At 36.0% G+C, this 12,240-nt stretch overlaps 1 protein-coding gene across 1 annotated transcript; it reads left to right on the top strand.

Annotated features, from left to right (window-relative positions):
• Positions 1-253: 253 nt before the first annotated feature.
• On the top strand, positions 254-11,884 carry LOC132268940 (general transcription and DNA repair factor IIH helicase subunit XPD-like). Its single transcript, XM_059769871.1, has 12 exons — positions 254-862; positions 6,053-6,333; positions 6,872-6,954; positions 7,053-7,456; positions 7,944-8,137; positions 8,313-8,493; positions 8,858-8,982; positions 9,828-9,917; positions 10,023-10,101; positions 10,213-10,289; positions 10,998-11,106; positions 11,394-11,884. The coding sequence occupies exons 1-12, from the start codon at positions 329-331 to the stop codon at positions 11,511-11,513; spliced, it is 2,277 nt and encodes a 758-aa protein (XP_059625854.1). The 5' UTR covers positions 254-328; the 3' UTR covers positions 11,514-11,884.
• The last annotated feature ends 356 nt before the right edge of the window (positions 11,885-12,240 follow it).

Genomic DNA, 12,240 nt, shown 5'->3' with positions numbered 1-12,240 from the left:
CTCATCCAAACAACAATAATTATCATTTCTTTTCTTTTCTCCCCTATCTATCCAAACACGAATTAAAATTATTATTATCCTTACTTTTCTCTCCTAACTAATACTATCATTTCTTTTCTCTAAACACACCCTAAGTATTTAATTAGTGTGCAATACCACTTTTGCTCCGGAGGTTATATTTGTATTTTCATTCATCGAATACTTGCGTTTCCACTTTCCATATCCCTGGTTCTTTATAAATATATGAAGGCTTAAGTGAAAAGTGAAGTGATCAGCAACTGTTGTCTTCGGTCCTTGCACCAGAGAGTAAGATCTAGAGAGAGATAGAATGAAGTTTCAGATAGAGGACGTGACGGTGTACTTCCCGTACGATAACATATACCCTGAACAATACTCATACATGGTGGAACTGAAACGAGCCCTAGATGCCAAAGGCCATTGTCTTCTCGAGATGCCTACTGGCACAGGCAAGACCATCGCACTCCTCTCTCTCATCACCAGTTACACACTCTCCAAACCCTCCAACCCCCTCAAGCTTCTCTACTGCACTCGCACCGTCCACGAGATGGAGAAAACCCTAGCCGAACTCCGTCTCCTCCATCAGTACCAACTCAACCACCTCGGCCCCTCCGCTCGCATCCTCGCCCTCGGTCTCTCCTCTCGCAAGAACCTCTGCATCAATCCCTCCGTCGTCTCCGCCGAGAATCGCGACTCCGTCGATGCAGGTTGCCGCCAGCTCACCGCCAGTTGGGTTCGGGCCCTTGCAATTGAGAACCCTAATATTCCGACGTGCTCCTTCTTTGAGAACTATGAAAAAGCCGCCTCCGATGCAGTCTTGCCCCCTGGGGTCTACACATTGCAGGTTCTTCCAATCTTTCTGAATTCGTAGCCAAAAAAACTTCAATTATTATATAATTTTCACATATTATTATTCGGTAGTAGTATGAACAAGAATGCATATTCCCTGATTCGTTTTTTTCTTCTTTTTGGCAATTTTATTAATTTTTTTTGTTGATACAAAAATCTGCGCGCTCCGGAGCCGGTGATGATTCCTGCAAGACAAACCGGCGTGGTGCCCGCGGGTGCACTCCGATGGTCGAGTTAGTACTTGAGGATTGAATATCCGATAAAAAGGATTAAATATGGGATTTATGACGTACCTTTTTAGGTTGACTGATGACTTCTTTTATAGAAGCATTAATAGTAGTAGTCTTCTGTCATGAAACAAATTTATTTTCCTTGTCCATTATATATTGTAAGAGTCATTGGAGAGGGTAGTAGTTGTTATTTCTAACTCCTTATCTATACCATTTGACTCTCCATGTCACTTGGAATTCTTATCTAGTCGAATATTCCGTATCAGTGGCCCCCCATTCCCGAAATCTTGCTTGTCAAGCATCGGGAATGCCAAGTCCTTCCAAGCTAAGCATGTTTGATGATAACTTTCTTGCCCCCTTTAATAAGGGAGTGGATTTGCTCGAGCTTTGTGAGCTCACCCTTTAATAGGGGAGTGGATTTGCTCGAGCTTTGTGAGCTCACCCTTTAATAAAAGAGTAGTTAACCCCTCGTCTCTTTACCGAGGGAAGAAGATGAAGTTGACTTTTCGTTTCTTTACGGGGAAAAAGATGTAGGCTCAATGAGGGTGACCCTTTTAATACGGGAGGTAGTCGTCTCGTCCCTCTAGTAAACGAAGGAAGCTTGAATTATCTCACCGTCCCTTTAATGAGGAAACCTTTAATAAGGTATAGTCAGCCTCTCGTCCCTTTAATAAGGGGGCCTTTTAATACAAGACACGTTGATTTGATCCATTTTAGTACGGGGAACGAAAATTATGAACTTTAATCAGTCCAGACCCTTATTATACGGGGTACTTTAATGTCAATCCCTTATAATATAGGGATGATGATTGCAGAATTCATTCAATTTGAGCCTTATAGTACGGGGCACTTTAATAATACTGGGATGAGGATTACGGGATTCATCCAGCCCGAGCCCTTATAGTACGGGACACTTTAATGTCAATCCCTTATCATATAGGGATGGGGATTACGGGATGCATTCAGCTCGAGCCCTTATAGTACGGGGCACTTTAATGTCAATCCCTTATAATACAGGGATGGAGATTACGAGATTCATTCAGCCCGTGCCCTTATAGTACGGGGCACTTTAATGTCAATCCCTTGTAATATAGGGATGAAGATTACGAGATTCATTCAGCCCGGGCCCTTATAGTACGGGACACTTTAATGTCAATCCCTTATAATACAGGAATGAAGATTACGGGATTCATTCAGTCCGGGCTCTTATAGTACGGGGCAATTTAATATCAATCTTTTTTAGTACGGGATGACAATTATGAGCTCCACTCAACAAGGAAGGTTCGTAGTAATTTTGAACTTTACTTAGCTTTCCCTTTTGATAAAGGGGGTGTACTAGTTTTGAGCTTTACTTGGCTCACCCCTTTGATAATGGTTATCTCCAGACATTAGCTTAATTACCACCACCATCTGTCACCTTCTTTTTTTCTTTTTGCTATTTTCTTTTTAAAGTATCCAGGTCATTGAGATTAGCCTTGATGAGCTTCAATTTCTGAGAAACCTTGAACACGAGGAAAACTCTTGAAATCAGTGCTCCAAATTCCTCATATTCAATTCAAAAGTAAAACATTTGGGAGCCCTTCTACATGGCGAGTTGTACTCATGTCTTAGTACGGATGGGCAATGACAGAAATGCCTCACAGGGAAAATCAGTATCAGAGTGAGTGAGGGTATTCAGATTCCATGCTTCACTTGTGAGAGCTCCATTTAGCTTCCGAAATATAATATCATAACTCAGCCCGTTGTCATCCATCAAAGGCGAGGTATTGCCCAGTGAACATCAGATCCTCAAGTTCAGCCTCTATTATATAATAATTGAAATGTTACTCCATTTGTACACATCGACCATTACTAACTTCATTTCTTTAAAATAGAAACCTTGCTGCATTTAAGTTCCCTAAGACAGTCAAAGGGTGTTGCAGGAAAAACCTGAATAGTATGTTAGAGGTTCTCCAAAGAAACTGCTTCCCTACTGAAGCAATTAAACCATAGACAACAGAGAACAAGAAGTCATTTTTGCCAATAACAGAAACATAGTTTATAGCCTGATTAGATCTATTGATTATTGCAACAAAAAACTAAAGGCTTCCAAGTGATCATCCTGGCCCTCTCTGATGGAAAAATAATAATAATATAATAATTGTTATGGACAAGGTCCAGTTGCTAACATATGACCTTAGCCACAGCATTGTTGACATCGAAATTAAGCTTTGCATGTTGTGGTATAAGAAACTTCAAAAATAGTAAAGATAGAAGTAAAAGCTCACAAGTTTTTTTTACTACAAGATAGCATAAATACTGGAGGTCATATATTTCATTGTTGTGAAATACTATGCACTTTTTGTAAATATATATATATATATATATATTCTAGAATGGAAATTATTTATTTGTTTTATTTTATGTAGCCATACCTGTAGAGGCCTCTTCATATGTACTCAGTTTTGCAAAAGATGTCATGCATTCCTTCTCCTTATTGCGTATAGCTTCATCAAAGAAAAAAACTAGAACTCGTAGTGAAGCTGACCAAACACTATTTTTTTCTTCAATATTGTCAGAAGGAATATGAACAAAATTGTTAAATTTGTTAGCATCACAAGAGATGGAAACAAACTCGGAGTGCTGTTGAGTTGAAAGCTTATTCTCTCTCTCCTAACCACTTTGTATGAGTTTTGATTTCAGTAGTTGTTCTCCTGGATACTTTGTTCCATCCTAACAATATAGGCCATGATGAATACAATTGTTTTTTCTGCATATGAAATAGTATTGGTGCTGATGTTCCTGAAGATCCTCTATCCTTATTTTCTTCAGTCATCTTGTTATGATGATGTATAGAAACATCATGACAATTCAAATACTAAATAATCTAAAAGATCCAAGGAAGTACATAGGACATAGCGCATGAATATTGAAAAACGTAGAAAAACATTATGGTCAATAGACCTAAATTGGGTTTATGAATTGTGACTGGTAAACTTCTAGTAGAATTCTATTCCATAATCTCTATTAATGATTTAATCATTAAAATAAATAATGGTAACCATTCCTTTATCATCAAAATACTCATTCAAACAAAAATAGACTTTGATATCAATGGTAGGCAATCCAATAAAATTTATATTGTACTACATAAATTTTAAGAGTAAGCATACCTATTTTATTGACAATAGATACTTCTTTAGAAATTAATTAATTTCTAAAGTGGTGCGAAATTCTTTAGCAACGGTTTAATAGACTATAAGATAATGACAAAAAAAGTGCTCCTTTAATTTGTAATAAAGGACTTGAAATGTCATAGCTAAGTGTGTGAAATACAATCACATCACTCGCTTGAAAGTTGAAACTCATAGAGAATCTTATTTTACAGAGAAATTATTGTGAACAAAGGTGTATACCACAACAAAAGTGTTGGACAGGCTAACTCAATTAGAGAAATAAATGAATAGTCTAACCAACAAGAAAACAAAGTCCACCCACTAGCGGAAAGATAAGTCTTTTTGAAAAGCAATGGTTTTCCATCATGCTGTCTCAATGCTCACCTTTGGTATTAGATTCAAACTTTGGATATTAACATGTTTTAAAATAAAACACTAACATTGCACACTAATAAAAGTGAACTAATTTTTTTTATCTGTTTTATATACAGAGTACTAAAGGTGCCCTTCTAAATGATTTAAACATCTCTCAGATGCTGAAGGATTTACAAGTCCAGAGAATAATTTTATTGGGTCAAGGAATTTAGCTAGCAGTTGATGTATTGACCATGATCAATATATTCAGACCTTTAATAACACCAACAGAGAAGAAAAATTCAAGACTTACCCATAATTTACAATCAGCAAGTTGTGGCCAATGGAAAAATCCGAAGGACTTTGAATGGCTCGTCAATGATACAGTGTGATGCCCCCATGGAGCAAGCTCCCACGTGTCATTGAAGGATAGAAATATAAATTCAAAAGGCATTGTGATACTTGAATGATCGCCAGCTAAATTGAGAGAGATTTGAAAGGGGCTCCATAGAGATTGTTGTTCCTGAACGAAACAAACTCGAATTTGGTCTGGGAAGCGGATTTTCATAAGAGGATCTTGATCAAGAGGTCGCGGTAGCCGGAGATGGCGTGTGATGGCAGTCATCATCCATTGAGGATATTTATTTCATTGCCAGTATATGTGATGGGTAAGATTGGTGTAGAGTCTTAACGAGCAAAGAAAATACTATAAGAAGTACTATTGTAATAGTAATATATGTGTGGAACCATGTTGCGTGTAAACCAATTTATGGGGATTAGTACTCGTTCTCACAGACGGCGCCAACTGTTGATGCAAAAATTTGCACGCTTTGGAGCCGGTGATGATTCCTGCAAGACAAGAGAGAAGTGATGACCGGCATGGTGCCCGCCGGGTGCACTCCGACGGTCAAGTTAGTACTTGACGATTGAATATCCGATAAAGGATTAAATATGGGATTTATGACGTACCTTTTTAGGTTGACTAATGACTTCTTTTATAGAAGCATTAATGGTAGTAGTCTTCTGTCATGAAACAAATTTATTTTCCTTGTCCATTACAGATTGTAAGAGTCATTGGAGAGGGTAGTAGTTGTTATTTTTAACTCCTTAAGTTTATCCATACCTTTTGAGTCTCCATGTCAATTGGAATTCTTATCTAGTCGAATATTCCGTATCACTTTTTATTTATTTTTTTTCATGCGAAATTTGTTTCTTTGTATCTTCTTCATATACTTTGTTTCCGGTAATCAAAACCTCTTTATGTTTATCTAGTGCATCAAATTGCTTAAGAGGAGCCTTAAATTATTCTGAAAATTGTGCATTGACATTCGCTTGTATTATTATTTTCTTGCACCACAATTTCTTACTTAAAATTCCAATGGATCTTCTCTTAATTTTCATTTAAAGGGAAAACTCTTAAATCCCATAATATTGCATATCTTGTAGGATTTGAGGGCGTTTGGGAAGGAAAAAGGGTGGTGCCCATACTTTTTAGCACGGCATATGGTGCAGTTTGCAAATGTGGTTGTTTATAGTTACCAATACTTGCTTGATCCTAAGGTTGCTGGGATTATATCAAAGGAAATGCAGAGAGAGTCAGTTGTGGTGTTTGATGAGGCACATAATATTGACAATGTGTGTATCGAAGCACTTAGCGTCAGTGTTAGGATGCAAACCCTTGAAGGGGCGACAAGAAATCTCAATAAGATCGCTCAGGAGATTGAAAGGTATATACATTTTTGTTCTAAACTAGTGCCTTTTTTTTGGGGATAAGTAATTGTTCTAAACTACTGTTATCTGTTTGTTAAAGTTAATTTGGGGTGTTTATCTTCTGAAACTTTTGATCCTCAGTAGATCATTTTGTACGCTTGTCTCAATGTTTTCACAACATGGCCACAGGAATGGTGTTTTTAAAATTAGAGGGGCTTTGCTAAGTTTGTTCAAGCCATATTTTTTTTATTTATAAGTTTGTTCAAGCTATATGGAACTTAATAACAGAACCTGCAATAAAATTGAGGCTTACACCTTTTACCTTTGGTGGTCCCAGTCACTCTCCTGGTTAATTTCCACTTGAAATGCTGTTCAGGACCAAGAGTAACTAGTGGAGGATTATACTGTCATGCAGTTCTCTTTCTCTCTCTTTCCATATCTGTCTGTTTGTCACTCTCTATGTATTCATCTATCTCTTTCTCACTCTCTTCCCCACCCCCCTTCTTCTTCAATAAAGTTCAATACATATTTTACTTCATTTGAAATGGTAGGAAGGTTCAAGGCCACCGATGCAGGTAGACTGCGGGCTGAATATAACCGGCTTGTTGAGGGTTTGGCACAGAGAGGAAACCTACCTTGTATGTGGGATTCTCATGCACAGATAATTTGTTAATATTATGTTTTTTCTAAAACAATATCCTCATTTGTCATGAATTCTACACTTTCTCCTTTGCAGCTACAGACACCTGGCTCTCAAATCCTGCCTTACCTGACGATATTTTAAAGGAAGCAGTGCCTGGTAATATACGCAGGGTGGAGCATTTCCTTGCTGTTTTGCGCAGATTAGTCCAGTATCTTAAAGGGCGTCTTCAAGCTGAGAATGTTGAAAAGGAGGGACCTGTTGCCTTTGTTGCTTCCCTAAACACCCAGGCTGGAATCGACCAGAAAATGTTGAAATTTTTCTACGATCGTCTGCACTCCCTCATGTTGACTCTAGAGATCACAAACACGGATGATTTTTTACATATCCAAACAATATGTGACTTTGCAACTCTCGTGGGAACATACACTCGGGGTTTCTCAATTATAATTGAACCATATGATGAGAGAATGCCAAATATTCCGGATCCTGTACTGCAGGTTTGCTTATGTTAGAATTTTTCTGTTTTATATCCATAAAATAAGTGAGACACTGGTAGATTTACATTAATCATAAATGGAATAGCAGCATTATGGCTGGTCTGACACCATGGATTATCAATCGCATCAATAAGTCATAGTTTTTCTATGATCAGAATCATATCTTGAGACAAATCTGCATGGGTTATAATGTATTTATATTATCCAAATCAATGAGACTAATGCTTTGATGTTTCAATGATTTTATTTTTGATGTTTGTCTTTGTTTGGAGTCTTTTGGACATCATGCCATTAGTGCTGTCTGTCCACCTCCTTTGTTTTCTGCATTAACACAAAAGTGCTGTGGGAGTCTCCAATTAATAGATCTGATCTTATAATATGCAATGTGGATGCTTTAATATTTTTTTTTTGCCTCTTTTTTTATTTTTTTATCCTACTCAACCGATCTATTTTATGAACATTTATTTATTTTCATATTTCATCCCAGCTTTGTTGTCACGACGCTTCCCTTGCCATAAAGCCAGTGTTTGAAAGGTTCCAGTCAGTTGTGATTACTTCTGGAACTCTAAGCCCAATTGAACTCTACCCCCGTCTTCTTAATTTCAATCCAGTAGTTAGCCGAAGCTTTACGATGTCTTTATCAAGGGATTGCATATGCCCAATGGTCCTCACTCGTGGGAGGTAATAATTCAACTTATATCTGTTTCTTTGTTTATATGATATTTTGGGTAATTTAAAATTCCTATTACTGTGATTTTTGTTATTAATTGTTTGATTCAGAGATATTTATTCCATTAGGTTATTTAATTTGTTATTGTGTTACTGTATTGAATATCGTTTTGGCTTCCTCTTTCAGTGATCAACTTCCGGTTAGTACAAAACATGATCTGAGAAGTGATGATGGTGTGGTAAGAAATTATGGGAGGCTTTTGCTGGAGATGGTCTCTGTTGTCCCAGATGGGGTCGTGTGTTTCTTTGTCAGTTACTCATACATGGATTCAATCGTCAATAGGTGGAATGAATTGGACATCTTGAAGGTGATAATATATTGCTTATCATATTGTAGAAATTATCGATAGAAATTATTCTCTTCTTTTTTACTTCTTTCCCATCAAGGTTCCTTACTTTATTATGCTCTTTCTTAAAGCAACTTGGTGGAAATTTGTACAATTTATGACGTCCTTGGGATTTTGGTAAATGATAAAAAAATCATGTGAATATTTCCCATTGACAATTCTGCAGAATATTGCCATTTTTTGTTTGCTCTTGTTCAGTTTGCTTAATTTTGAATTGTTGATAACCATTCTACAGTTTGCATATTTAAATCAGGTCGATTGTTGATGCTTTCTTGCACTCACTTTCCTTGAAAATAATTTTGTTTGTTAAAAACCCTTCCTGCAGGAAATAATGCAACATAAGCTTGTATTCATTGAGACTCAGGATGTGGTGGAGACCACATTGGCTCTGGACAACTACCGGAAAGCTTGTGATTGTGGGAGAGGTGCAGTATTTTTCTCAGTTGCCAGGTAGCTCTTCTCCGATCTTAGACTGTTCAAATTCAACAGTTTATATATATATATATATATATATATATATATTTTTTTTTTCCTTCATAAAGATCATTGAAATTACGTTATCGATTCAACTGAAAGTTGTTTAGATTTAGACTGGAAAGGGGAGTTTTCAAGTATTGTTGGCAAAACAAAGTTTGTTTCTTTTCTCGATTTTTTTATTATATCTATTATTTGGTGGTTGGAAAGTTAACAAAGTTGTTTTAGTTAGTGTGAGAATTTTTAACTCTTTAAGAGTTCAACAACTCTATTTATTAATTTTATGAAGAGAAAACGAGTATAATATACTTGAACATCAATATGATTGCTTCAATCTAGAATGGCTTTCTAGAATCTCCAAACTAGTTATAGTGTGTTACTGTAGCAAATGAAGCCCTCAAAACCAAATCTTTTCAGCCATTGAACACTGTTATTGTAATTTTTATTATGTTTGTAAACTATAAGACTCGGACTATATACTCTAACATCTGAACAATTTGCTTTTCTTTCAAATAACGTGTGCATGCTTTTAACTGTAGTATATTTTTATTAAAGAAAGCAGTATATAATGTCAATTTGAAACAAAAAAGTGTAATTGTGTAGTAGATACTGGTACAGTAGAGTAGACTATCTCAATATTCTAAAAAAAACCTAGATGGAAAGTAAGTAGATAGATATGGCGTATAATGATATATATAGTAGCGAGGTAATACGGGACGAAAATAAATCCAAAATCATTTGGAGGAAACTTCTTTAGAGAGATAAATGTACAAGTTATTTGGTGAGATGATGATGACAAGTTAATTTCCTTATTCTTTCAGGGGGAAGGTTGCAGAAGGAATAGATTTTGATAGACATTATGGCAGGCTTGTTATCATGTTTGGTGTTCCTTTTCAGTACACATTAAGCAGGTGATTCGTTCTTAAATTGGTGGTTATGTTTTTACTGTTTCTAATCAAAATTGTGAAATTATGCTTTTTATACTTGATATGGTCTTACATTTGTAAAATTCACAGAATACTGAATGCGAGGTTGGAATATTTACGGGAGACTTTCCAAATTAAGGAAGGAGACTTTCTTACTTTCGATGCTTTGGTATTTCTCAACTGCATTTGTGTCATTTGAAGAAATTTGCATTTCTTTCTCCATATTAAGATAATATTTTTCTTAACTACGAGCCTCGGTAATGGTACTATACTGAAGCAGAGACAAGCTGCTCAATGTGTTGGACGAGTGATCCGTTCGAAGGCAGATTACGGGATGATGATTTTTGCTGACAAAAGGTCTGTTTTCGCTTATTAAATGTCATCAAAATTTCTTCAATTTATCTCATTCAAATGCAATGCCGAAGCTTTACAAACTACGTAAGTTGGCCCGGTAGTGTGATTGAATTATTAGAAGTTCAATTTATTGTAGTGTGGTAATTCTTGTATTTGTGCTTTTAGTCTAGAATTTGTATTCTAAGGTTGACCTATTCTCTGCCGAAATGAGAGTTTAATTTTGTTAGCTTGATCTGTCAATAAAAATTATATTAAACCTCATTTAAATTACAGCCTGATGGAAAGTTGTAAAATTAGTTGATCGAGCAATTAATAATTGTCATTATTTTCCAGGAACAACATATTGTTAAGGTCAATGAAAAAAACTATATACAATATCATGTAATTGAAGTTCAGTGTTGTAATATATGCCACTATTAATGGTTATAAGAAGTGGTCTAGTGTTGGTATTCATGTGCATACATGTAGGAAGGAAGAAGCTTAAGGTTGTAAGAGCCTAGAGCTTAGCAAGGTGGTTCTTGTATTACACTCTTATGTTATCTGTAGCCAAACTAGCCATTCTGTTCATTTGCCGCGATGACCAGAGAATTGCAAATTTACAATGAACCATGCATTTGGCATTAAAATTACTAACTTATCAATTTGAGACAATTATGCTTCTTTTATTCTATAATGATTGACATGTGGTCTCTGGATGGACAATAAGTGCAGGTACAGTCGCCATGACAAACGCTCTAAATTGCCAGGATGGATACTGTCATATTTACGTGACGCACACCTGAATTTGAGTACTGACATGGCTGTGTATATAGCACGAGAGGTGTGATCTTATTGCTTTTTCAGTTATTTCATTCATTTTACGAAGTACACCTACAATTATTTGTTAGACACACATAAAGAACAAGAAGAGGAATATATTTGGATATCTATTGCAACTGATTCAAATATGATCTGCAAAGGTTAGTAATGAACTACTAGGAGATGGTTCTTTCTGGTAATTTTTGTGGAATTTTCTGAATTGCTAAAAAACCAAAGAGGTTGAATGATGTTGGTGGATTCCAAGTGTAGAACTAGTGCATAGTTTTTGAACTCACTTTTTGTTTGCAGTTTTTACGGAAGATGGCTCAACCGTATGACAAGAATGGTGGGAACGGTATTAAAACTCTATTGTCACAAGAAGACTTAGAGAAGATGGGCAATGGCAATGTTGATGAAATGTTGTTTTAAGATTTGACTCTTACCTTATGGCAATGTCTATCCGATGGTTGGTTGATTTGTTTACCAATACTTCATGTTGTCCACAAAATGGAGTTGATTGGCCGAAGTAGCTGTTCTCGGCGCACTTGTTTGTTTTAAAAGGAACCAATACGAGAAGATTGAAATTTGCTGGGTGGTGCATCTCTGGGGAAACTCTTTCAAACATTTAGTGGTTTTTATGCTTAATTGACAATGTTATGGCTTCCTAGTGAGATTGCAAACATTTTAAATTTTTTTGTTTATCTTTTCTGCTCTATTGACAATGTTATGGCTTCATACTATGACACTTGTATCTTTTCTCCTTGGGGACTTGTATTTTATTTATTTATTTATTTGCCCTATTTTACAGGTTGTGTAACCTATGTAACTTCTGACTTTGATTTGAAATTATTATTACAGTATATGATAAAAGTGATGATAGCTACAGTATATAAAGTACAAATAGATTTTGTGGATCAAGCAATTAGGGATTTTGTTTCAGCATTGGCAAGACGTTGCCAATTTGGCACCGCAAAGCAAGTGGATATCCTATTAAAACCCGTTACCACTTATTGAGGATCGTCTATGTTCAAATTAATTTGTGTATTTTACATATTTTAAATTCAAAATGTGACAAATGTCATTCTATCATGGTGCTACATTAGTGGTAAAAAAGAGGTTCTTGCTCACTTTGAGAAGGCAAGTATTGATTTTATTT

The sequence above is a fragment of the Cornus florida genome, unplaced genomic scaffold (assembly GCF_030987335.1).
Source record: "Cornus florida cultivar Cherokee Brave unplaced genomic scaffold, ASM3098733v1 CherokeeBrave_3.0.0_Hap2_Chr08, whole genome shotgun sequence".
Taxonomy (NCBI): domain Eukaryota; kingdom Viridiplantae; phylum Streptophyta; class Magnoliopsida; order Cornales; family Cornaceae; genus Cornus; species Cornus florida.
Note: the sequence above shows the minus strand (reverse complement) of the source record. Positions and strands in the feature narration are given on the sequence as shown.